The sequence below is a fragment of the Eschrichtius robustus genome, chromosome 15, assembly GCF_028021215.1.
Source record: "Eschrichtius robustus isolate mEscRob2 chromosome 15, mEscRob2.pri, whole genome shotgun sequence".
Classification (NCBI taxonomy): Eukaryota; Metazoa; Chordata; class Mammalia; order Artiodactyla; family Eschrichtiidae; genus Eschrichtius; species Eschrichtius robustus.
Genome location: NC_090838.1, coordinates 84,397,544 through 84,425,003, shown reverse-complemented (window position 1 = coordinate 84,425,003; position 27,460 = coordinate 84,397,544). Strand labels below are relative to the sequence as shown.

General features: G+C 36.2%; 1 protein-coding gene across 5 annotated transcripts in view; it reads right to left on the bottom strand.

Moving 5' to 3' along the window:
• The window catches only part of ANAPC1 (anaphase promoting complex subunit 1), a 99,137-nt gene that overhangs the window by 53,650 nt on the left and 18,027 nt on the right, over window positions 1-27,460 (bottom strand). For 4 of the 5 annotated variants that reach the window (XM_068564315.1, XM_068564316.1, XM_068564314.1 and 1 more), the window contains exons 12-24: window positions 26,398-26,488; window positions 26,219-26,284; window positions 23,705-23,839; window positions 22,181-22,321; window positions 21,552-21,612; window positions 19,406-19,593; window positions 9,075-9,149; window positions 6,781-7,049; window positions 5,381-5,472; window positions 4,421-4,569; window positions 1,600-1,678; window positions 1,166-1,202; window positions 1,014-1,084 (exon numbers count right to left, since the gene is read on the bottom strand). In XM_068564315.1, the coding sequence (XP_068420416.1) occupies window positions 1,014-1,084; window positions 1,166-1,202; window positions 1,600-1,678; window positions 4,421-4,569; window positions 5,381-5,472; window positions 6,781-7,049; window positions 9,075-9,149; window positions 19,406-19,593; window positions 21,552-21,612; window positions 22,181-22,321; window positions 23,705-23,839; window positions 26,219-26,284; window positions 26,398-26,488 (1,454 nt within the window). The remainder of the gene's footprint in view (window positions 1-1,013; window positions 1,085-1,165; window positions 1,203-1,599; window positions 1,679-4,420; window positions 4,570-5,380; window positions 5,473-6,780; window positions 7,050-9,074; window positions 9,150-19,405; window positions 19,594-21,551; window positions 21,613-22,180; window positions 22,322-23,704; window positions 23,840-26,218; window positions 26,285-26,397; window positions 26,489-27,460) is intronic. The other variant, XM_068564317.1, reaches the window with a different exon arrangement.

The window sequence follows — 27,460 nt, the reverse complement described above, 5'->3', positions numbered from 1 at the left end:
GCAATGGGTGTATGAGAAAAGGATGCCATGCAGGAGCAGAGCCACAGGGCTTTCTACTACACTGGCAGTGTTTTATTTCTAATGGTGGGTCACTAGGACATCAATGTTCATTTTATTATTATTCTCTAAATACATTTTATACACTCTTATATGTATACCGTATTTCATTTAAAAAAACTTCAAACCCTCAGGTTAATTAATTTCTTCTGTAATAATTTTCTAAATTTTATAATATTATACATTATTTATTAATATAGAAAGTTGATTAATTATTGAGGTAAAAATGTTACCTTATTTGAGAATAACACTTTTATTAAACACTACGTAATACACAAATGAATAGAACTCATATTTTTCAGCATAAGTATCTCATCTGTAATACTATATGACAATTATTGGAATTGTCAAGGAAGCATGCAAAAAAGAACAGTGAAAAACTAAGTCATTTAGAACATTCTTTAAATAAGAATTCAGAAACATCCTGTAATATTCATTAAAGCATTACTTTCTAACATACTACTCTATAACATTCTCATTTTTTACATTTTCATATCAGTAATATTTTTTAAAAATTTTAGTTCATTTTTATAGGAAATTTTAGTATTTTACTCAGCTTAAAACCTAAAGGCACAGTCTTAGGAAGAGAGAATAAACTCTTTTCCTTCCTTTCCCTTGTCCCAGGTGAATCTGCCTCTTGGTGCATAAAATCCCTGGCCTGTATCATTCAAAAGCATACCCTGAAATATTTACACATTACTTTTAGATTTTGCCAGAAATACTCATTTCTGATAGCCCAGATATTAGTATAGGGAAGCTGTGAGACTGTCAGGGAAAGGAAGGGTGGCTTGATGGGCCATGATCTCGATCCTCTGGGATCCTTCTGTAGAGCGAGAGGCCCTCCCGTCTCACGCCTTCCAGCTCTAGTGAGCTCTGAGGACGCAGGGCCTACTTAGGAAGGGGAGTCCAGGGAAAGGATTTCAAAGACACATGAAAAGTAACAAAGACCACCTTACCTACATTAGTCATCCAGACGACTAATCTCTCAGCTAGACTAGAAACTGATGTAGAATGCCTGAAACTAAACCTATAAAAGAACAAACATGAAGTTATTAAACATGAAGTTATTAAACAGACTGTGTAAAAGCACAATCTGAATAAAAGTCACCTGTTCTCCTCTTGTTCTGCTTGTGACTTCTGTGGGGCTAAAACAAAATGAAACTTTATTTTGATAGTTATCCTGGTAAAGAAAACACATAACATGTAGAAAACATTTGCAAATAAAAATTCATTAATAAACAACTGCTAAAAAATAATAAGCAGTACTCTGGCAGGCTGGAAAGTATAATCATTTCCCTGGGGCTAAAACAGCCCTTCTTAGGCACACTGAAAATGTAAAATTTGTTAGATTTTAAGCAAACTTGGTCTCTAAAAGTCAGATGTGGACTCCAGACTAAAACGGTGCAATTACGTCACCTCTAAAATGAAGCAAGACATGGCCTCTAAAGTACACTTAGAAAATTTTTAATTTTTTAAATTTCAACTCTGATATCAACATCTATAAAAATTTGTTTGGGGAAGCTTAACATTAGACTGACTTACCTATACTTATTCTGGATAAATACTGTGAGGATTCATCAGAAACAGAACTTTCATCACCAAGTATGTAGAGTGCAATACTCTGCATAAGGAGAAAGTTAACATTATTTTTTAAACTACTGGGGCATAATTACATATAGGAAAATTCACCCACTTTAAATGTACAGCTCTGTGTTTTGACAAATGTTATACAATCATATAACCACTACCACAGTCACGATACAGAATGCCTGCATCACACCAAAAAGTTCCCTGGTGCCCCTTGGAGTCAATCCACTCCCTCCCCTACACCGAGCAGTGGAAACAACGCATCTTTTTTCTCTCCCTAAATTCTGCCTACTCTACAATGTCATGCAAATGGAGTCATAGAACATGTAGTCTTCTGTGCCCTACTTCTTTAACTCAGCACTCCTTTGAGATTCATCCACGTTACTGCATGTATCAGTAGTTTGTTTCTTTTTACCGTTGACGAGTATTCCATTATACAGATGTACCAACCTTTGTTTATCTACTTATAAACTGATTGACATTTGGGTCATTTTTGGTGAGGTACACCCTAACTCTCTAACCCTCTAGGCCTAACTCTTCTCTGCTTCAGCCTTCAAAGTTCTCGTTTGAATACTTGCTACTACCACTAAGATCTACACCTGCAGCTTTTTTTTTTTTTCTTCTGAAACAAAGTAGCAGCATGATCTTATTAAAATTTCAGCACAATGCTGGAGGATCTTCAAGTCCTACATTCTAAACCAATACAAGCACTGCAAATGATATATTCCTAAAGCTAGCTGACATCATATCTAACAAAGATATAATATGAATATCTACAAATTGACTACTATTATTTAAGTTGGAGGCTGAACAACTCTGGCTTATCCATATTTCTCTAGCTCCTTTTTGGGTAGATATAACACTGAGTCTAACCCATTTCAGCAGAGTTGGACAGGACCAATATATCTGGTGATTTCACCTGGATGTTTCCACACAAGCAGCAAGGAATGAAAAAGTTCTGGAATTAAGCTGCTCTTAATACATTGTGAATGTATTTAACGCCACTGAATTATACACGTAAAAATAGTTAAAATAATAAATATTATGTTATGCATATTTTATCAGTATTTTTTTTTAAAAAAGCAGAATTACCATTCTGCGTGTCAATTTCAGAGCCACAGGGGGTTCTGAAGCCTTTCTCAACATGAAGCAAAACAGAATGCAGAGTAAAGGAAAAGATGGGTGGGGAGCAAGGACGTTCATATACTCCAGTGACATTTGGGAGAGGAGACAAAAGATCTGGTTCTCCTCTAATTCTGGGAAGACTCCATCTCCAGAAAGGTCCACAAAAGACCTGTAGGCAGGCTACTCCAGTAGGGGGACCAAGAGAAAGGAGTGTGAAGGAACTCACCTTTGCCAACACCCTCTGGTTCTATTTGAAGGTCTGATCTTGGATTAACTATGTATTAACAAAATGAATTAATTTTTAAAAATAAAAATTATTTTATTTTTAAAAATTCAAGTAGGATTTTTTGTAGCTATGGACAAGTTGATTATAAAGTTTAAATGAAAAGGCAAAGGAATTTAAATAGCTAAAACAATTTTGAAAAAGAAAAGTAATGGAAGGAAAAGTCATACTAACCAATTTTAAGACTTACTATAAAGCTACAATAATCAAGAGTGTGTGGACCACAACACAGATCAATGGACCAGAATAAAAAGTCTAGAAACAGACCCACAAGAATGTGGTCAACTGATTTGTAACAAAAGTGCAAAAGAGAAAGAATAGTGTTTTCAACAAATGCTGTTAAAAGAATTGACCATCCAAATGGAATAAAAATCTCAACATAAACATCACATCTTATAAAAATTAACAAAATGGATCATAGATCTAAATGTAAAACATAAAACTGTAAAACTTCTAGAAGAAAACTGGAGAAAATCCTTGTGACCTAAACAATGAATTTATAGACATGACACCAAAAGCACGATCCATAAAAGAAAAAACTGGATAAACTGGCTTCATCAAAATTAAACATTTTTGCTTCACAAAGGAAACATTAAGAGAACAACGGAACATGACAAACTACAGGAGAGAATACTTGAAATCCATATATCTGACAAAACCTCATATCTAGGAATACTCAAAATATCACTAGCCATTAAGAAAATGCAAATTAAAACCACAATGAGATATCACTACACATCTATCAGAATGACAAAAATTACAAATCATGACAATACCAAACACTGACCAGGATGCAGGGAAATTGGAACTCTCACACATTGATGGTGGAAATGTAAAATGGTACATATACTCTGAAAAACAGTTTACAGTTTCCTAAATATAAATATATTAATCTTAAATATATACCTACTATATGGCCATCAATCACACCTCTGGGTATCTACCCTAGAGAAATGAAAACTTTTGTTCATACAAAAAACCTGGACATGAATGTTTACAGCAATTGTATCCATAATTGCTAACAACTAGAGTCAACCCAAATATCTTCAATGGATGAATGGATAAACCAATGTGATATATCCACACAATGTATAGCTGGCACTCAGCAATTAAGTGCAACGAACTGCTGATACAGCAACACTTGGATGAATCTCAAAAGCATGAGGGAATTTTCTGAGGCGGGTGATGGAACTGTTCTGAATCCTAATTATGGTGGTGATTACATGAACTCTACATTTGTTGAAATCCTCAGAGCTATACACAAAATGAAAAAAAAAAAGTTAATTTAACTGTATGATAATTTAAAAAATTATACTGAAAGAGAAAAAGAAAAAAACAAACAAGTTCAGCAACACTTTGAATACATACCAAGACTACAAGTCTGCTTCTTTCACAGATGACGGGGAGGTAAGGATAGGGTGGCATTCCTTCACCCTTCAGACAAGAACTCACCCACTGATAAATACTTGGTGGCTCAGAAGTAAAAAATGATGGATGATGCATAAATCCTGTTTGTCCTTTAAAATTAGATAAATTTTATAAAGATACATTAATACAATACTGTTTTATTCTAAAGGAAAAATAACCAACAATACCTATCATTTGAAAACAATCAGAATAACGTTTTTCCATAGTCTCCAAAATGCTTCACGTTTTCTGCCACAGTAAGTAACTGACCATATTATAATATGTGGAATTTAATTGACTAATATTTTATCCAATCCTGGAAGGAAATGTAGAAAATTCTTGTGTTCAAGGCATATAAAGAATCTAATCAAAAATTTCTGCCCTAACCCTAAAGATGAGAAAACAGACAAGACACCCAGGATTGTGCTCTGTTTTAACAACTGGGCCCCAATCCTGAGTCGCTTTAACTCAGGGTCTAAGACAGTACGGTGGTTATGGAACTGTTCTGTATCCGTACTGTCCAATATGGCAACCACTAGCCAGCCCCATGTGGCTACTGAGCACTTGAAACGTGGCCGGTGCAACTGAGGAACTGCATTTGTAATATAATTAACTTAAATAGCGCATGGCAGGTGGCTACCAACTGGGCAGCGCAGGGCAGCAAAGCACCCTTGGCACCGGAAGCTCGAAGCTTTTGCAGGGCAGAAACTTAGGGAAGAGTAACATTTTCCCCCTACACTGAAGAAATTATGGCTTACTACAAGTCAGAGATCAAACACTACAAACTAAAATCTGCCTAGTGGAAAGACACTGCCCCTGATTTAGAGGCTAATGGTAAGAAATATATCCTCTGCTATTCACCAAGAAAAATACAAGCAAATGTCACTACATTGTTCGGAAAACCTTTAACAGCACACTTACCTTGATCAATTGTACACACTTGTCCAGTAGTTCTGACAAGTGTTGGGTAATCTCTATAGTAATGATCTACATAAGCCTCCAATTTTAAGTCCCTAAAACAATAAGAACATATAAAAAAGAAATAACAAGGAAGGTATTATAGCATTTTCCTCCCAAGAGTTAGAAGGACTCATCAGTTGAACTTTTCAATTAAAAAAATTTACTTATGAGAAAGAAGACAACCAGGTCTAGAGCCTCTGTATTCTATTTCTGGACCTTAAAGTGCCCAGAATGACAAATGGAACCCAAACTCCTTTTGCTAGATGAATTTTGTGGATAAAACTACTGTGAAAACACTGTGGTCCATTTTCTCCTGTTTTAATTTATTAGCTGTGTGATCGTCAGCAAGTCAACTCTATGAATCTCAGTATTTTTTCTTTTAGAAAATGGAGAAACACCAGTTAACTCACTCTCAAGTTTTTAAGATTAAATAAGATAATATGTGTGAGAAATACTTTACAAAATGTAAAACATTTTACAAATGTTACCTGTTTCAGAGAGCCATGATTAGGGTTTGAAAATCGTTTCATTACAAAAGTATTTTCATCATAGTAATGATTTGTCATTAAGAGAAACTGACCATCAATTAAAACTGCCATGTCTCAGAAAAGAATTTCAGTATCTCAAGGAAGATAACAGAAATTAGAAAACATACTACAACCTTAACGCAGAGGTTGGCATTTTGATTCAAAGTTAACTTTCTTTATCACCAAGGGTCACAAAGGCTCAAATAACACCTAAGTATGACCTTCCCAGTTCAGTGCCAAACACAAGGTGCTAGAAAGGCTTTTAAAAATATTATCAGAACAATCTTATTATGGATCCACTACGAGAGCCTGAAAGACGGGGAAGACCACAGACTGAGACAACAAAAGAACAGCAAAGACAGCCCACAACTAGCAGACGACACCTGTTCTTAGAAACAAACTTGAGCAAGTTTCCTCATTGCTGAAACAGGGATTGTAATACCTACTTTGACAATTCCTACATGTAAATTACGATTTTGTTCGCTGTAAACACTATCTGAACATAGGCATTACTACGAAAACAGCAGGTGTCATTACAGACCTTTCACCACAGTCATCGTGTCAAGATGAAAGCTAAGCAGGTCATCCTCACCGTGTAACACACTCTGGTGTCTTCCCCCTCATCTTAGGACAAAGACCAGCAACCCCAGCATGACCCACAGGCCCTTACATAGTGGATACCTCCAAACAATTCTGTGGTTTATAGAAAATGCTGTGGTTTGTTGAGACGGTAGATTTCAGAAATTTATTTACAAGCTTCCTATACGATATTCATGGCTAAGATCAAGTCAGCTAACGACCTCTTGAAGTTTCTAATCTACAAACAACATTTACCTTGCCAACTGAACGAGAAGTTCAACAAGTGAACGAATTCCTTCTCCCATTAGAGTGTTCAACTTAAGCTCCTCATAGACCAGGTGAAGAACAAAAAAAATTGCAGGTATGTGAGTGAAAAGAAGTGTAGAAGAGTCCAAACTGAGATTCTGTGACAAATCCTCATCCTTCATCTGTGAAACTTCCAAAGGACTCAAACATAAAGATCTATTCAAAAGATGAGACTCAACATTCTGGTGGTAGTCTGAATTTAGTAAATATTCCCAGTCCTGAGAAGAATAAAAAGGATATTAACTTTTTAAATAATCCCTCCTTGTAATGTCATCATTAAAAAAGAAAATCAAATTCACTTAAAACAATTCAAGTTCCATTTTCACATTAAGTTGTTAATAATATGAAAAATCACAATGCTGAAAAATTAGAACCAACACTTAAAAAATAGCTAAGCAGTTTCCAGGTGCTAGCAATAAATATTAAGACAAGCCACCTTTAAAAACCATTTGAAAAAATGTAGTCACGCCCTTTTAGGGCACAGACTTTGGAAGAAAAATCCTACCACCTAGGTAGAGATTGAGAGAGAAAAATTTAGGATTATCTTAGGCAATGTCTTATGAGCCAAAAGTAAAGAAGGAAAGGTGGGAAGTGTAGACAGGCAGGTATAAGGACCACTACATTGATTTGGGTTTTAGTAAGAGGAGAGGTCTACTTCTATCCAGCTGGTATATGTATCTTTCAATGTTTATAAGATGATGACGCTAGTAATCTGCCTAACAGTCAACTGAATTTTATACTCAAACTGTGCTACACTTTACAAGTATTAAGTGTGTTTTAGTTTCTACTTGTGATTTATTGTATTGTGTTGAGAGAATGTGGTCTATGGTTTTGTCACAACTTGGAATTTACTGGTGCTTTTGTCAGGCTTAATACAGTGTGTTATTCTAACTTAAAAACTCTTGGAACAGATATAGAACCAACCATAAAAGTAAAAAATTTATAAGTTAGACAACCAAAATAAAAAATTCTGCTCACCAAAAGACACTGTTAAGCCACATACTGGGAGAAAATATTCCCAAAATACACATATGACAAAGAATGTCATATCTAAAATATATAAAGAACTTCTACAGCTTAATAAATGTTTTTTTAAATCCAATTTAAAAATAAGTAAAACACCTGAACAGAAACTTCACACAAACATATGTAAGTAGCTAATCAGCATATGAAACAGTGCCTAACATCATTAGTCACTAGGGAAAGGCAAACTAAAACCTCTTAGAGAAACTGCTTTCCACACATCCAAATGGTTTTAAAAGGAAAAAGACTGACAGCAAATATTGGCCAACTCATATATTACTCGTCAGTGTTAACATGGTATAACCAGTCTGAGAACCAGCAATGACCCAACAAGTTCACTGCTAGGTATTTAGCCAAGAGAAATGAAAATATGTGTCCACAAAGACTTATTACTGAACGTTGGCAGCAGCTTTACACGTAACAGTCAAATAACGGAAATGGGCTAGATATCCATCAGTGGAAGAATGAATAAACAAACTATGGTATATTCATACTACCCACCAATAAAAAGGCACAAACTACTGATATCTGCAACAACATGGATGAATCTCAAAAGCATTATGCTGAATGAAAGAAACCTTACGCCAAAGATTACATACTATATTCCTTCATTTATATCAAGTTCTAGAGCTGGCAAAGCTAACATATGACAGAATTCAAATCAGTGGACGCTTTGAGAAGAAAAAAATGATTTAAAATGGCACAAGAGAGCTTTATGGAAGGATGGAAATGTTTTGTTCTTCAGAGGAGTGTGGGTTACACGAGTGTGCATTTGTCAAAATTGATCAAGCTGCATATTTAAGATCTGAGCATTTCATTTATGTAAATTAAACCTCAATTTTAAAAGAATGTTTTGAAACAACAAGAATACACCCATGGAATCTGATACGTTTGAAAACCTAAATTAAAGAAACACTGCCTAAAAAGGCAAATGCTGTCACTTTAGGTGATCAATTGGCAGTAAAACATCTATAAACCCAAATTTAAATCACACAGCATTATGTATGTTCAGTAATTTTTAGATGATCATTAAAGACAAAAGTGAATAAATAGCCACAGAAAATGTTACAGGTCTTGCCCTTCAAAATAGCTGTCATTCAGTATTAAAATAAGTAAAAGGTGTTAGAAATACACGCAAATCAGCAGGAACACTACAAGTGTGGGGGACCAGTATAATACTCACAGATTAATTTTTATTAGCAAGAAAAAACAATGCTTACATCATCAGATCCCGTCTCAGAAGGTCTTGCTTTTTTGGGTGCAATGACTGGGGAAAGTGATCCTTCAAAGTCAAACTGGACGATAACCCCAAAAGAGAAGACAAAATCATGTAAATTTATCACTGACAACTGATCAACTTAAATGATTCTGAAATCAGTTCTACCAATTATGGAAACTGAGGAATATCACCAAAACCCCTTTTTTTCATCTGGAAAAACATGGTACGAAAACCTTTCTTCTAGGGTCATTGTGAAGATTAAATGAAATCATCTATGTAAAGCACCTAGTCCAGTGCCTGGGCTCACAGGTACTGCAGCGGTAGCTTCCTTTCCTCCCCTACTTCTCTGATGACACAGATCTTCACTCCACTGGTAGAAAGAACAAGGACCATTAGCTATACCCAAAATACGCCAAGTCTCAAAGAATCAACCCGGTGTTAGCCAAATGTCAGAACTTAGCAGACATTTATTTAGAGTCTGTCTGCAGTGACAGTCTACCAATTCTATGGCAGAGATGGGTAGCTACTCTCCAAAATCTGTGTTCTCCTCTTTCTCCTGGACCCACAGCCAGGCTACGTACCCCTGCCCACTCACAGTCAGGTGTGGCCCTCTGACAGTGTGATTATGAATGAAAGTAGATGTCACCACTGCCAGGCCCAGTTCATGAAAACCTCCCCTTCATGCTCCCCTAGGCTCTTTCCCTTGTATCTAGCGTCAACTCTAAGGCTACCTTTGAAGCCTCACATTGAAGAAGACAGATGCTCCATCAGCCTGGGTCCCTAATAACCATGAGGCCTGTTTACCTGCTAAATACTGTTATATGAACAAGATACACATTTTTATTGTGTGTGTGTAAGCCATTATATCTTTTGAGAGCTTTCTGTTATAATAGTTAGCCTATCCTAATGCAGTTACATAAAAGCAATTTTCTAAAAGTTCAGTCTTATTCAATTCCCTCTGGCATAACCTTTGCCACCTGCTACTTTACACAGACACTGAACTACCAACTAATCAACCACAACCCTATAAATAGCAATAGCTATTTTCCTACGCTATAAAAACTTACATATTTATCAATTAATCTCATTCATCTGAAAGTTGATTTCTATATAAAAACTAAACATAGATAGCAATAATTTTTAAAACTGAATGTTTAAATATAAAACCGCATAAAGTACTTTTTTAAACTGAATAAAGTAATTTTTAAAACTGATCAAGAGAACAGGTTTTCTTGTGAAGCATTTAAATAAAACACAGCCCAACTTACACACAATATTATCAAAAAACAAAAATAACAAGAGCAAAATCAAAAGCAACAGATGAAATGATAGCTATCTTACCTAAAACTTCAACCAAATATAGCGTACGTGTGTGCACGTGCACACACACACATAGTCTAAGTCCCACAGTCAGAAAGAATGTCCCAGCTATGGTTATCAGATTCATTAAGACCTGGAGTTATGGGAAAGGACAGTGGAGATTGTCTGATACAGATACCTCTTTGTGACATATATGGCTCTGTCTTATTTTCATTATTTTAATATGTCACAGGTTAGCCAATCCTGTTATATAATTCTGTGGATCCCTGACTTTGATCTATCATAACCTGGATATAAAATATTCATTTATCTGCCTTCCCCTAGGACAGTCAATTCCATGAGAGGAACTATCTGTCTTCCCTAATGCGTATCTGAAAAGCCTGGCTTCATGCCTGGCCCGCATCAGGGACTCAGTATCTATCTAATGAAAATATGAGTATCCCAAAGGACAGAACAGTTAACCCTAGATGCAACCACTCACAGAATGTAAGAACCAGAAAGAAACATCTGGCCCAGTCCTCTCATTTAACTAATTAGTAAATTAAGGAAGGCCCAAAGAAATGCCAAAATCACAGAGCTAGTCATTGGCAGAAATTCGGTACTCTACCCTCCACCCTATTACTTAAATGAAAACAAAAAAGAGATATATCTGGACAAAGCAAAATAAAAGCCATTTGCCACTGAGGACCATTTCATCCTGAGCTTTGACAGTGAGGACAAAAGACAGCAGGGTTTAACTATGCAGTCCTACAAATAAATGTCAGAGCTGATTTCCTCGTTCCTTCCTTTAGGGCTATCATGCAATAAGTAAATCAAAGAATCATGTTCCTCTTTACAAAAGAAAAAAACTGTGGGTGCTCAGTCCTAACCACAACATGGAAACACGAGGGGGCACTGGCTCTCTGCTAGAGAATGGGGCACAGTGATCTGTATTCCTCAACAAGTTCCACAGGACAGTAACATACAAAAACTACAAGAAGCTGAAGTGGACTTATTCATATTGTAGAAATCCTTGGTTTCTGTAAAGCACAATTTTTTCATATTTAATAAAAAATGGAAAAATCTGGAATGTAGTAGCATTCATGCAATTGTTTGGAATAAGAAAATTGTCCCTATTTTCTCAGGAAAATTTTTCCCAAGGAAATTGCAGAGGGCGATTCTTTCATATGATGCAACAGACACAAAATGTTAAAAATAATACTTCATTCAGGTGGAAAAGGGCATTCATTCAACAAATGTTCACTAAGCACCCATCTATGCCAGGCACTACTGTAGGTCCTAGAGATAGAGTAGTGAACAAAACCAAACAAAAATCCCTGCCCACACAGAATTTACCTTCCTGTGGGAGGAGAAGAGACACACAAACAAAATAAATAAAATATACAGCATATTACATTTAATTAGTGCTAAGAGAAAAAAAAAGGTAAAGGGGATAATAAGGGGGGCATGGAGCGTAGGTACAATTCTACACAGAATGGACAGGGCAGGTTGCACTGAGGTGACATATGGAAAAGGCCTCAGCTTGTCTTGTCTGAGGGAAGTCATTTTCTCCAGGGGTAACAGCAAGTACAAAGACCCTGAGGCAGGAACATGCTTGGTGTGTTCAGGGGAAACAATGGAAACCAGTGTGGTGGGGACAATGTGAGCAAGGCAGGGATGAGTAGGCAGTAAAACCAGACGTAAGAGAAGCTGGGTCACATGGTGTCTTGCAGGCCTTTGGCTTTTACTGAGTAGGATGGGAAGGCACTGGAGGGTTCTGAGCAGAGGAGTGGCTTGATCTGATTTTATTGGACAGGATTACTTTGGCTGCTAGGTGGAAAGGAGAATGAAACTGGTAAGCCATGAAATGCAAGTCAAAAAATAAAAAATATAAATGACCAATGAGAATTTTAAAAAGTCATTCCCATTTACTTACACAGAAATGACATAATAGTTCTGAGTTGGCAAAGGTTCACCCCACTCAAATAATCAATGTGGTGAAATGGGCACCTTTAAATGATGCTGGTGAAAATGTTGATTGCACAACCCTTTTTGAACATTACTTGACCTAGTAATCCCTCTTTTAGGGTTCAATTCTTGGGAAATGACTAGAGATGTACAGATTTACATATAAAAGAATGTTTGCAAATTACTCATAAGAAAAAAACTGGTTCAACAATGTTCAGTTATTAGCTTTTAATCATGATAAAACCACATGGTAGCCTATAAAATGAAGAAGGTTTTTTGAAGAATTTTTAATGATATGGGAAATTTTCATTGATATCATGTTTATCTATAAAGCAACAGCAAAATGTTTAGAGTGGTTGTCTCTGAGTAGTATTATTTTCCTCTTAATTCCTCCATTTTCCAAATTCTCCTCAGTAAGCATGTATACTTTCATAATAAAGAAAAACAAATGATTTTTTTTAATGGATTTGCTGGTAGAAAACTAAAATGTATAGACAAGTACAGCCGAGTTACCTGGAGAAAGGTAAGTGTGTTCTACAGTGATTTCTTCAGAGTGACCCAGGCAAGGTTGTCCTGGGAGTGATCTCCAGAGGCAAAAGGAAATCACCAATACTGAAGACGTTACCCTGATTTTATAAATAACCTATTAAGGGCCTGGAAGAAAGTTTCTAGGGAGGGAGATGAGGAATGCAGCTTTGTATCATTAGCAGACTAGATACTTAGGCTAAAGCACTTTAAATCTCCTTCAAACCAAACCTTCCTCCTCACAGACCAAGCAATAGTGTGTGAAAAGACAGTCTGGGCTTCAGAAAAGAACATTGTCATGAGTCAGAAGATACAATGAAGGCCCAGTTTTGAGCAAATCTCTAGTCTGTGATTTCTTCGTGATTCAGTTTCTTCATCAATAAAATCAAGACTATTACTACTAATCCGAGCATAACTTATAGCCATTTTACAAAGATGAAATGAGAAATAATAGCCAAAGTACTTTACCATATTATGAAAATGCAATAATTCCAATTACTAGTAAAATGTTATTAAATAGTAATGATATTTGACTTAAAATGTATAGATACAATAAGCCTTAGCATTATTCCATTTTGTTGAATGAGGTATGCCCATTAGTAAACTGATATGTTATATACTCTGAATTCTGCACAACCAATTATGCAAACATCATTGGTGGATTTGTTTTTTGGTTTGGTTGCTCTCTTCTTTCTTCCTTTCTTTATTTTTTATTACATTTTAAAAATTTTTTTAATAATTATTTTTTATTTTTTATTTTAATTATTTTATTTTATCTTATCTCTTTCTTTCTTTCTTTCTTTCTTCTTTTTCTCCTTTTTAATCTGAGCCGTGTGGATGACAGGCTCTTGGTGCTCCAGCCAGGCGTCAGGGCTGTGCCTCTGAGGTGGGAGAGCCAAGTTCAGGACATTGGTCCACAAAAGACCTCCCAGCTCCACGTAATATCAAACGGCGAAAATCTCCCAGAGATCTCCATCTCAACGCCAAGACCCAGCTTCACTCAACGACCAGCAAGCTACAGTGCTGTACACCCTATGCCAAACAGCTAGCAAGACAGGAACACAAACCCACCCATTAGCAGAGAGGCTGCCTAAAATCATAATAAGGTCACAGACACCCCTAAACACACCACCAGACATGGACCTGCCCATCAGAAAGACAAGATCCAGCCTCATCCACCAGAACACAGGCACTACTCCCCTCCACCAGGAAGCCTACACAACCCCCTGAACCAACCTTAGCCACTGGGGGCAGACACCAAAAACAACGGGAACTACGAACCTGCAGCCTCTGAAAAGGAGACCCCAAACACAGTAAGTTAACCAAAATGAGAAGACAGAGAAACACACAGCAGATGAAGGAGCAAGGTAAAAACCCACCAGACGTAACAAATGAAGAGGAAATAGGCAGTCTACCTGAAAAAGAATTCAGAATAATGATAGTAAAGATGATCCAAAATCTTGGAAATAGAATGGAGAACATACAAGAAATGTTTAACAAGGACCTAGAAGAACTAAAGAGCAAACAAACAGTGATGAACAACACAATAAATGAAATTAAAAATTCTCTAGAGGGTATCAACAGCAGAATAATGGATAAGGCAGAAGATTGGATAAGTGACCTGGAAGATAAAATAGTGGAAATAACTACAGCAGAGCAGGATAAAGAAAAAAAAATGAAAAGAATTGAGGACAGGCTCAGAGACCTCTGGGAGAACATTAAACGCACCAACATTAGAATTATAGGGGTCCCAGAATAAGAAGAGAAAAAGAAAGGGACTGAGAAAATATTTGAAGAGATTATAGTTGAAAACTTCCCTAATATGGGAAAGGAAATAGTTAATCAAGTCCAGGAAGCACAGAGAGTACCATACAGGATAAATCCAAGGAGAAACATGCCAAGACACATATTAATCAAACTATCAAAAATTAAATACAAACAAAAAATAATAAAAGCAGCAAGGGAAAAACAACAAATAACATACAAGGGAATTCCCATAAGGTTAACAGTTGATCTTTCAGCAGAAACTCTGCAAGCAAGAAGGGAGTGGCAGGACATATTTAAAGTGATGAAGGGGAAAAACCTACAACCAAGATTACTTTACCCAGAAAGGATGTCATTCAGATTTGACGGAGAAATTAAAACCTTTACAGACAAGCAAAAGCTAAGAGAATTCAGCACCACCAAACCAGCTCTGCAACAAATGCTAAAGGAACTTCTCTAGGCAGGAAACACAAGGCAAGGAAAAGACCTGCAATAACAAACCCAAAACAATTAAGAAAATGGTAATAGGAACATACATATCAATAATTACCTTAAATGTAAATGGATTAAATGCTCCAAACAAAAGACACAGACTGGCTGAATGGATACAAAAACAAGACCCATATATATGCTGTCTACAACAGATCCACTTCAGACCTAGGGACACATACAGACTGAAAGTTAGGGGACGGAAAAAGATATTCCATGCAAATGGAAATCAAAAGAAAGCTGGAGTAGCAATTCTCATATCAGACAAAATAGACTTTAAAACAAAGACTATACAAGAGACAAAGAAGGACACTACATAATGATCAAGGGATCAATCCAAGAAGAAGATATAACAACTGTAAATATTTATGCACCCAACATAGGAGCACCTCAATACATAAGGCCAATGCTAACAGCCATAAAAGGGGAAATGACAGTAACACAATCATAGTAGGGGACTTTAACACCCCACTTTCACCAAGGCACAGATCATCCAAAATGAAAATAAATAAGGAAACACAAGCTTTAAATGATACATTAAACAAGATGGACTTAATTGATATTTATAGGACATTCCATCCAAAAACAACAGAATACACTTTCTTCTCAAGTGCTCATGGAACATTCTCCAGGATAGATCATACCTTGGGTCACAAATCAAGCTTTGGTATCTTTAAGAAAATTAAAATCGTATCAAGTATCTTTTCCAACCACAATGCTATGAGACTAGATATCAATTACAGGGAAAAAATCTGTAAAAAATACAAACACATGGAGGTTAAACAATGCACTACTTATTGACCAAGAGGTCACTGAAGAAATCAAAGAGGAAATCAAAAAATACCTAGAAACAAATGACAATGAACACACGATGACCCAAAACCTATGGAATGCAGCAAAAGCAGTTCTAAGAGGGAGGTTTACAGCAATACAATCTTACCTTAAGAAACAAGAAACATCTCAAATAAACAACCTAACCTTACACCTAAAGCAATTAGAGAAACAAGAACAAAAAAACCCTAAAGTTAGCAGAAGGAAAGAAATCATAAAGATCAGATCAGAAATAAATGAAAAAGAAATGAAGGAAACAACAGCAAAGATCAATAAAACTAAAAGCTGGTTCTTTGAGAAGATAAAATTGATAAACCATTAGCCAGACTCATCTAGAAAAAAAGAGAAGACTCAAATCAATAGAATTAGAAATGAAAAAGGAGAAGTAACTACTGACACTGCAGAAATACAAAGGATCATGAGAGATTACTACAAGCAACTATATGCCAATAAAATGGACAACCTGGAAGAAATGGACAAATTCTTAGAAATGCACAACCTTTCAAGACTGAACCAGGAAGAAATAGAAAATATGAACAGACCAATCACAAGTAATGAAATTGAAACTGTGATTAAAAATCTTCCAACAAACAAAAGCCCAGGACCAGATGGCTTCACAGGCGAATTCTATCAAACATTTAGAGAAGAGCTAACACCTACCCTTCTCAAACTCTTCCAAAATATAACAGAGGGAGGAACACTCCCAAACTCATTCTACGAGGCCACCATCACCCTGATACCAAAACCAGACAAAGATGTTACAAAGAAAGAAAACTACAGGCCAATATCACTGATGAATATAGATGCAAAAATCCTCAACAAGATACTAGCAAACAGAATCCAGCAGCACGTTAAGAGGATCATACACCATGACCAAGTGGGTTTTATCCCAGGAATGCAAGGATTCTTCAATATACGCAAATCAATCAATGTGATACACCATATTAACAAATTGAAGGAGAAAAACCATATGATCATCTCAATAGATGCAGAGAAAGCTTTAGACAAAATTCAACACCCACTTATGACAAAATCCCTCCAGAAAGGAGGCATAGAGGGAACTTACCTCAACATAATAAAGGCCGTATTTGACAAACCCACAGCCAACATCATCCTCAATGGTGAAAAACTGAAACCATTTCCACTAAGATGAGGAACAAGACAAGGCTGCCCACTCTCACCACTATTATTCAACATAGTTTTGGAAGTTTTAGCCACAGCAATCAGAGAAGAAAAAGAAATAAAAGGAATCCAAATCGGAAAAGAAGTAAAGCTGTCACTGTTTGCAGATGACATGATACTATACATAGAGAATCCTAAAGATGCTACCAGAAAACTACTAGAGTTAATCAATGAATTTGGTAAAGTAGCAGGATACAAAATTAATGCACAGAAATCTCTTGCATTCCTATACACTAATGATGAAAAATCTGAAAGTGAAATTAAGAAAACACTCCCATTTACCACTGCAACAAAAAGAATGAAATATCACGGAATAAACCTACTTAAGGAGACAAAAGACCTGTATGCAGAAAATTATAAGACACTGATGAAAGAAATTAAAGATGATACAAACAGATGGAGAGATATACCATGTTCTTGGATTGGAAGAATCAACATTGTAAAAATGACTCTACTACCCAAAACAATCTACAGATTCAATGCAATCCCTATCAAACTACCACTGGCATTTTTCACAGAACTAGAACAAAAAATCTCACAATTTGTATGGAAACACAAAAGACCACGAATAGCCAAAGCAATCTTGAGAAAGAAAAACAGAGCTGGAGGAATCAGGCTCCCTGACTTCAGACGATATTACAAAGCTACAGTAATCAAGACAGTATGGTACTGGCACAAAAACAGAAATATAGATCAATGGAACAGGATAGAAAGCCCAGAGATAAACCCACGCACATGTGGTCACCTTATCTTTGATAAAGGAGGCAAGAATATACAGTGGAGAAAAGACAGCCTCTTCAATATGTGGCGCTGGGAAAACTGGACAGCTGCATGTAAAAGAATGAAATTAGAACACTCCCTAACACCATACACAAAAATAAACTCAAAATGGATTCAAGACCTAAATGTAAGACCGGACACTATAAAACTCTTAGAGGAAAACATAGGCAGAACACTCCATGACATAAATTACAGCAAGATCCTTTTTGACCCACCTCCTAGAGAAATGGAAATACAAACAAAAATAAACAAATGGGACCTAATGAAACTTAAAAGCTTTTGCACAGCAAAGGAAACCATAAACAAGACAAAAAGACAGCCTTCAGAATGGGAGAAAATATTTGCAAATGAAGCAACTGACAAAGGATTAATCTCCAAAATTTACAAGCAGCTCATGCAGCTCAATATCAAAAAAACGAACAACCCAAGCCAAAAATGGGCAGAAGACCTAAACAGACATTTCTCCAAAGAAGATATACAGATTGCCAACAAACACATGAAAGAATGCTCAACATCACTAATTACTAGAGAAATGCAAATCAAAACTACAATGAGATATCATCTCACACCGGTCAGAATGGCCATCACCAAAAAAATCTACAAACAATAAATGCTGGAGACGGTGTGGAGAAAAGGAAACCCTCTTGCACTGTTGGTGGGAATGTAAATTGATACAGCCACTATGGAGAACAGTATGGAGGTTCCTTAAAAAACTAAAAATAGAACTACCATATGACCCAGCAATCCCACTACTGGGCATATACCCTGAGAAAACCATAATTCAGAAAGAGTCATGTACCACAATGTTCATTGCAGCTCTATTTACAATAGCTAGGACATGGAAGCAAACTAAGTGTCCATCGACAGATGAATGGATAAAGATGTGGCACACATACACAATGGAATATTACTCAGCCATAAAAAGAAACAAAATTGAGTTATTTGTAGTGAGGTGGATGGACCTAGAGTCTGTCATACAGAGTGAAGTAAGTCAGAAAGAGAAAAACAAATACCATATGCTAACACATATATATGGAATCTAAAAAAAAACAATGGTCATGAAGAACCTAGGGGCAAGACGGGAATAAACACGCAGACCGACTAGAGAATGGACTTGAGGATATGGCGAGGGGGAAGGGTAAGCTGGGACAAAATGAGAGAGTGGCATGGACATATATACACTACCAAATGTAAAACAGATAGCTAGTGAGAAGCAGCCGCATAACACAGGGAGATCACCTCAGTGCTTTGTGACCACCTAGAGGGGTGGGATAGGGAGGGTGGGAGGGAGGGAGACGCAAGAGGGAAGAGATATGGGGATATATGTATAACGGATTCACTTTGTTATAAAGCAGAAACTAACACACCATTGTAAAGCAATTATACTCCAATAAAGATGTTAAAAAAAAAATTATGCAAACATTACATTTTATATAACAACATTTTAGATAACAACAGAATATCTCAGGAGGAAAAACAATTATCTGTACTTACATTCCTTGTCCATGCTAAGCGGTCTGTGTTATAACCCATCATGTTCATGAGACAAGTCACAAATAAGTTCCACTCTGAGTGATAACTGGGTCCTCCCGGAGCACTGTGGACACTGTACCACTTGACAAGCATCTGAACAGCTACTTCTTTTGGCAGGATAAATTTAATTGCTTGCAAACAAGTTTGTACTATTGAAAGCAAAGATTAATTTTAGTATGCTTCCTATGTATGCATTTCTTTTCCCCTTTTACTAAGAACATTTTTTAATTACTACTATATAAAGGCCAAGTACTATGAAAAAAGAACTGCCATTAAAGAGCCAATGGGATGCAAATCTGACCTAGCCAATCAACTGACACTGAATTTAACAGGGCTTGCGAGAGGTCTCAGGGCAGCTTTCTGATCATTAATTTTGGATCAGAAATAGAGTAACCAAAGAGCTGAGATTACCTAAGACAGAACTGATTGACATCCATGGCCCTGACAGTTATTAACAGTTCCCCATTTCACTCTCAAAAATGTCCTAGTTTGGACAATAAGTTAAAGGCCATTCTAACAAAAACACACAATTTCCACATTAATAAATTCATATAAAATATTGCTTCAATACTTCAGTAAATATGTAATAATCATTATATACCTCCTCAAATAGCAATGCTTACCTAGCATTAAAATATGTTCTGAATGACTGAACATTCTGGTTAACCAAAGCTTTATAACTTTTCATTATTTCTGACAGCATTGTTTCTAAAATGTTTTACATGCTCTCTGATCAATCAATACCATGTAAACTATAACTTTCTTAATGACTCAATATCATTAGTATGACTATCACTTACAGTGCTACACTGTCATACAGCGACCCCCTCAGGGTGGCAAGGGCTACTGCTATAAAGAGGCCTGGGTCTGCTTTTAGTAGGAAATGGCCCCAAACTGCAATGCTTTCGTATCCTCCCATAATCTCTTTAGAGGATTCTTTTCTTCCCTTCCCACTGGCACTGTCACCGGGGCCCATCCTCAGCAGCATATGCTTTTTCTCATCAATTTGCTATGTGTGTGCATACACAGCAAAGGTTGGAATCAAATGAAACCAATGTTAGAAAACCTAATAGTCAAGTTTGTCATGATTGAATCCAAAATAAGTGTAAACCAGATACTGCCTGAGGGGCTGAGGAAAGCTTTATAAGTAAAGTACAAAAACTTACTTGCATGAACTATGTGACTTCTATTTGCTCGTGAGAGAGCAAGATTTTTTCTTTTTTTAATTAACCTGTTATTTGTTTTTATGTACTTTGGTTAGGCTTATACTTCTTGAGATCACTGGCTAAATACCTTTCAGAAAAGCAAGGCATCTCCATACGAACTCAGAATATCCTTTACTACACCAATGAAAGATACTTCCTAAAACGCAAAAGTCATTCTAGCCCACTTACCAAATTCCAGAATTCACACAATCTGCCAACACTCTGCTCTGGCAGTTAGACTTTGAAACTAATAGATGTCCTGAATTTTCTTATATCATACAAGCTTTCTTTTCTTAATTTACATTTGTTGGCAAATCTTTTCAATTCCACAGTTTTCTTTACTATTCTATGTTCAAAATATTCTTCACCTAGTACTTTCCAAATTGCATTTCAGTAATAATTCAAGCAGACTGCAATTTTATCAAAATACTCCTGAGTGTATTTTTACTATAATGTTAAGTTTTATTCAGTTAAAGGCAATTACGTTAATTTTCAATTTATCTAACAATTGAGAGATATATTTTTGGATTAAAAACCATCAATATGCCGAAAACTATTTTAGTTGCTTGGGCTTCCTTGTTTTTGAGATTTTCTTGCAAGAGGCATGTCCATACACTGTAATCTCACTGCATGGCTTCTTTTTCATAAGAAATCTCACAGAAGCAGAACTAGCACACACTGCACGGGTTCCCCCAGCCTTAGAGCACACATGGAGCAGACAGCACAAAATGCCCCCCAGCTCTTTTTTATAGCTTCTCAGCACAGTAAAAAACTCCATCTCATGGCTTCAAAATCAGCAAAAAATTTTAAAATCCCAATTATTCATGTAAATCAGCAATTACTCCAAATCTTTTAAATCAAACTAAGAACACACAAAAGTGAGGTTTGATTCTTAATCGTACCTAATTCAGAGGTGGCAATTTCAGGAATAGTGATCCTAACCATGGAGCCATTACTCAGTTCCTAGGGAAAAGAATGGAAACAAATAAGAGCGAGTAAATAGAATCTGTGCATTCTAAGTCTCTGAATGTCTTAAAAATAGCTGATGCTTTACAAGACTGTCAAACAAAAATGCAATAAAATAAATGAAAAACAAGCAATATTTTTCAAACAGAACTGAATACTTCGAAGTTTTAGAAACAATCAATGTACTTATTTGTAAAACATTTACACAAATTCTTGTCTTTAATAAAGTGTCTAATTTTCATATAGACACTTGAGTCACCATCACCAAAAAAAAGAGGCTCACTTTTAATAGAAAGACAAAAACCATGCCCGTATAAAATTCAACTGATTGAACAAGCTTTGTTTTCAATACATTTTTTCATAATACATGAACTTCAGAAAAGTTGGGCGGAGCTTCTTTAAAGTAAAATAGGGCAAAAAAATGACACATAACAAGCGATTTTAAAAATCACAAGAAACATTTGTTTCCATTTTTCACAAAATTCTGCATTCTGATAAACTTTAAATAACAGCCACAATTCTTGGAAAGTTGCCTAACCTTTTAAAAATAAATATGCATACTTACTAGCGTTACCCTGTTATGGACAGGGTCTCTTATAGAATGAATGTAAGTTCCAAGCTGTTGGAAAGTACAATCCTCATTATAGAGAGAATCATGAAGCTTTGAAGAATCCCTTAGTTCTGGAACTGGGGACAACAAAACAGCCTGGAAAAAGTCATAAATACAACACATGTGAAGCATGTTTTGAGAAATTAAGGTTAAAGAAACTATGTATCTTTTTTGCATATGGCCTAGCAATTGTACATAATGATTTAAAACCATTCTGCTCTAATCATGACTAAGTACCTTGTAGCAGACCAAGGTCCTCACCAAAAGCAACTAGAAAAAGTCGATAAAAATAGCACATCTGATGGACAGCACTACAAAGCTGTGGAGACTACCTGGACTTGACGGACCAAGATCAGGAGAGGAAGAAAGGAATCGGAAGGAGGTGGCCCCAGAGTCTTACAGCACTTGGAATCTAATTGGTCTATCTGCAATCCCAAGATAAACCTATCTAAAACACAAACCCTAACATTCTTAACTCCATGCTCAAAAACCTATAATGCCCTGGAGACTGCATTCGGAATAAAAACCTTTTCATCCTTTCTTTTTCAAGAGCATGTTAGGAAGACAGTGTAAATCCTAGCTCTACCACTTATTAGCTGTATGTTGTTAGACCAGTAACCTCCTTGTACCTCTCTATGTGCCCATTTGTAAAACAAGGAACCTCCTTGTACCTCTCTATGTGCCCATTTGTAAAACAAGGATTAATATTTTCCTAATAAAGTTGTTTTAAGGGATTAAATGAGTTAATACATATAAAACACTCAGAACAGTGTCTAGTACATAGATAACACTAGAAAACAGGTTATTATTATCCCACCCCCTGCCCTGCCTCACCCAAGGGACTACGTGTACTTTTATAAGCATTCATTCATTCCACAGACTTGCTGAGTCTTCACTTGTATGCTGGGAGATGGAGATACAACTATGTGTTAAAATGCTCTGCACTGTCCTGCCTCCACGCGCACACCCATGCAATTCCGCTTACCCCAAAGCCCCCTTCCATCTACAGACATCCTACTTACCCTCCAGGTCCAAACCAAGGTAGACACGTCTCTGGAAGAGGAGCCTTTGATTCCACCACATCATCCCATCAGAATGTATCTTCCTATCAGTGAATCTCCTATGGTACTCTCTGTTCCTCTTAAGTCTTAATAGTCTACCTATCTTAAATTATAATCTCTTAAAACAGACAGTACATCTGTTCCACCCAAGTAAATTGTGAGATCCCTAGATGAAAAAGAATGCATCACTTTCCTCACTGCAGCACCTTCAAAAAGTACCTTACACATCAGAAGGGAAGTCAATGTATGTTTACTGAATCATTTGTGTTTGAAAATATACACATTCTACAAGCATTAGCCAAACTTCCAATTCTGTCACCGTTAAAACAGAAAAAAGTTAACCATGGAAAGAACTAATATTTGACCAAACTTCTTTAAAACACTATTAATTTTTGACAACACCTACTCCCTGTCTTACCTCATCCAGGGATCCAAGCAGCTTACTCAGAGGGTTGGGAGTACTAACGCTGTCAAGCGGGGTGCTGGGCCGAGGCATCGTGTTCGACATTGTCAGGGAGGGAGCTGGCAGCCCAGGAATAAAAACCTTTCCCACCTTTAAGCAATAAAAAATTGTGGAAAAAAATTAGCTTTAATGTTTTTGTTGTTGTTGTTGTTGTTTTGGACACGCCACACGGCTTATAGGATCTTAGTTCCCCGACCAGGGATTGAACCCTGCAGTGGAAGCTCAGAGTCCTAACTACTGGACCACCAGGGAATTCCCTACTGTATCATGTTCTTAAATGAAACGTTAAGGCATGTAAGGATATATTTCTTTAGATATTTCAAAGTCTATGATCACCAAACACAACTAAAAAACAAAGAGAATTAAAATTTTAATAATGTATCAAACTCTACCTACCAACTACGAATATCTTGGCATAAATTCTTAGTCTGACTCCTTCTTTTCATAACTAAGGACTTTTCTGGGGGCAGGAAACAGGCGGAATGTTAATATAGTCAAGACACTATACAAAATTCACGTATACTATGCATTTTTCTACCTCATTGGTGGTAAAGGCAGCAGAGACACTAAGCTTTCAGAGGCTATAAGCATCAATCTTGTTAAGTATTTTCCTGGCAGAGAGAAAGACATCAATTACTTCTTGGGAGCCAAAAAATTTAGGCTGAAGTGATACTCAAGAAATTAAATCCAACCTAATTCAAACCGTACTCTCTAGCTCACAATCTGTCTTCTGTCATAAACTTTCAAATACCTCTTCCTCAAAAAAAATTTACATCAACTCTACATTGACCTTAAAAGAATGAGCCAACAATCCATGCTAACCACTCCTTCCTTTTAGCTACCCACAGGGTTCTCAGGAAAAACACAACAGAAATTCACACCCACACAGGCTGAAAACTCTTGATAAGACTAAAAGGAGATACTCAGAACTAAAGTGGAATTTTGACAATATACATATTTATGTCAATATACTACCTGAAAGCTAATAAAATTACAGAAGTTGCCCAAATAAAATCCTTAGGATTAAAAAACAAAAATGACAGGAGAACTAGTATATATAAAGTTTTTGTGAAACTGACCAACAATGAGTGACCCATGTGTGAAACTGACCAACAATGACACAGTAAAAGATCTGAGAACAATGATCTGTAACACCATTCGGTTCTCAAACTGCCCTCTAGGTAATGTGGAAGTTGAGGCAGACCACAATCTCATTACGGGAGCAGACAGGAAAAAAGACCCAATCAGGAAAGGAATAGCTAGAAAACTTTTAGACAATGACCAACCTACTCCAGACAAACACGATAGGAAAATACTGCACCCCACCCCTCGGCCCTGTGAGCAAAGGCCAAGTGGAAGCCTGGACTTCCATTATCACCTGGCTGTAATGAGGCACCAATCTGGGAAAAACAAAAACAAAAAGCTAACAGTACTTTGGGTTAGCAAGATTGTAAAGAAACTTCGAGAGCTCTCCTTGATGCAACCTACACTTTGGAAAACAATGTGTCACCATGCGGCTAAGTTGAATATGCATATATTCTAAAGGCTAGGAGATATATATTTTTTAAAAACTTTTTAAGCATTGTTTATTAGAGGAAACAGCAAAACAACCCGAGTGGCTGGTAAAGTTCTCGTATAATCATACAATGGAAAACTAGGTAACAGTGCGTGAGTCAACAACAGCTACACGTCAACACAAATAAATCTAAAAATAATATAATGTTGAGCAAAATAAGTCAGAGAAGAGTATGTGGTATGTTTTCTTTATATGAAAATTCAAAAACAAGGAAAACTAAACAATTTACTCATCAGTGATACATACATAACTGCAAAAACTAGTAATAAAAACAAGGGACTGATTTATTCCAAGTAAGGATCTCTGGGGGATGAGGATACAATGAGGAAAGAAAATCCAAGAGACTGTAAATATATGGCAACATCCTATTTCTTAACCTGGGTAGTGGTTATATGAATGTTCACTTCATTATCCTTCAAACTATGTGTATTTAAATTTCATAATTTAAATTTGTAAAATTTACATTATTCCATATGTAAAGTTCACAACTGTTTAAAAAGACACAGACAACATATATATTATACATTTAATACAATGAAACTTTACTAAAATTTTGAGACTTAAGAAAGCTACCCACAAATCAATTTCAAAACTATATTCTTTATAAAACTTCAATTAACTTTTTTCTTTTTTTAAAAATTATCTATATTCATTAAAGTTTCCCCAACTGCCCTGTTTTCATAGTGCCAATCCATCTAATGACACTGGGTCCTAGACCTCCAAATAAGGCCCAAACTAAATTGAAGACTTCATTGTCAACTCTTACAAGAATCTTCTGCCAAATTCTATAGACAGGAGGTAACAAATTTTAAATATCAAACTAAAGTAACATTAAAAAATAATAATTAAGGAAGTAGTCCTACTAAAAGCATGAAATGCTATTTATTACTTACCCGAACCACTCCTGTGTACAGCACCAGGTTTCCACTGCCTTCCAGGACCAGCATAGTGTCTATCTTCTAAAAAAAAAAAAAAAAAAAAAAAAAAAAAAGGCAAAAATTTTATTTTCCAATCTGTGCAAATTATAAAGCACAATGATTTTCAACTTCTCAAGAAATGTGCCTGCATTTACCTCCACTGGAGCTGCATCCTTTGCCTGTATGTTGGTGACGGAGCCAAAGATGAGCTGGGTTTTATCATTACTCTCTTGAAACTTTACACATCTAAATATTCAAATTAAAAAAGAAATACACTATTGATATATGCAACAACCTCTACTGATCTCAAGGGTATTATACTAACTGTAAAAAGCCAATTTCAAAAGGATCCAGCAAGGATCTCATTCAGATTCGACGGAGAAATCAAAAGCTTTACAGACAAGCAAAAGCTAAGAGAATTCAGCACCACCAAACCAGCTCTACAACAAATGCTAAAGGAACTTCTCTAAGTGGGAAACACAAGAGAAGAAAAGGACCTACAAAAACAAACCCAAAACAATTAAGAAAATGGTCATAGGAACATACATATCGATAATTACCTTAAACGTGAATGGATTAAATGTTCCAACCAAAAGACACAGACTGGCTGAATGGATACAAAAACAAGACCCATATATATGCTGTCTACAAGAGACCCACTTCAGACCTAGAGACACATACAGACTGAAAGTGAGGGGATGGAAAAAGATATTCCATGCAAATGGAAATAAAAAGAAAGCTGGAGTAGCAATACTCATAGCAGATAAAACAGACTTTAAAATAAAGACTGTTACAAGAGACAAGGAAGGACACTACATAATGATCAAGGGATCAATCCAAGAAGAAGAAATAACAATTATAAATATATATGCACCCAACATAGGAGCACCTTGATACATAAGGCAAATGCTGACAGCTATAAAAGAGGAAATCAACAGTAACACAATAATAGTAGGGGACTTTAACACCTCACTTACAGCAATGGACAGATCATCCAAAATGAAAATAAATAAGGAAACAGAAGTTTTAAATGACACAATAGACCTGATAGATTTAATTGATATTTATAGGACATTCCATCCAAAAACAGCAGATTACACTTTCTTCTCAAGTACGCACGGAACATTCTCCAGGATAGATCACATCTTGGGTCACAAATCAAGCTTCAGTAAATTTAAGAAAACTGAAATCATATCAAGCATCTTTTCTGACCACAAC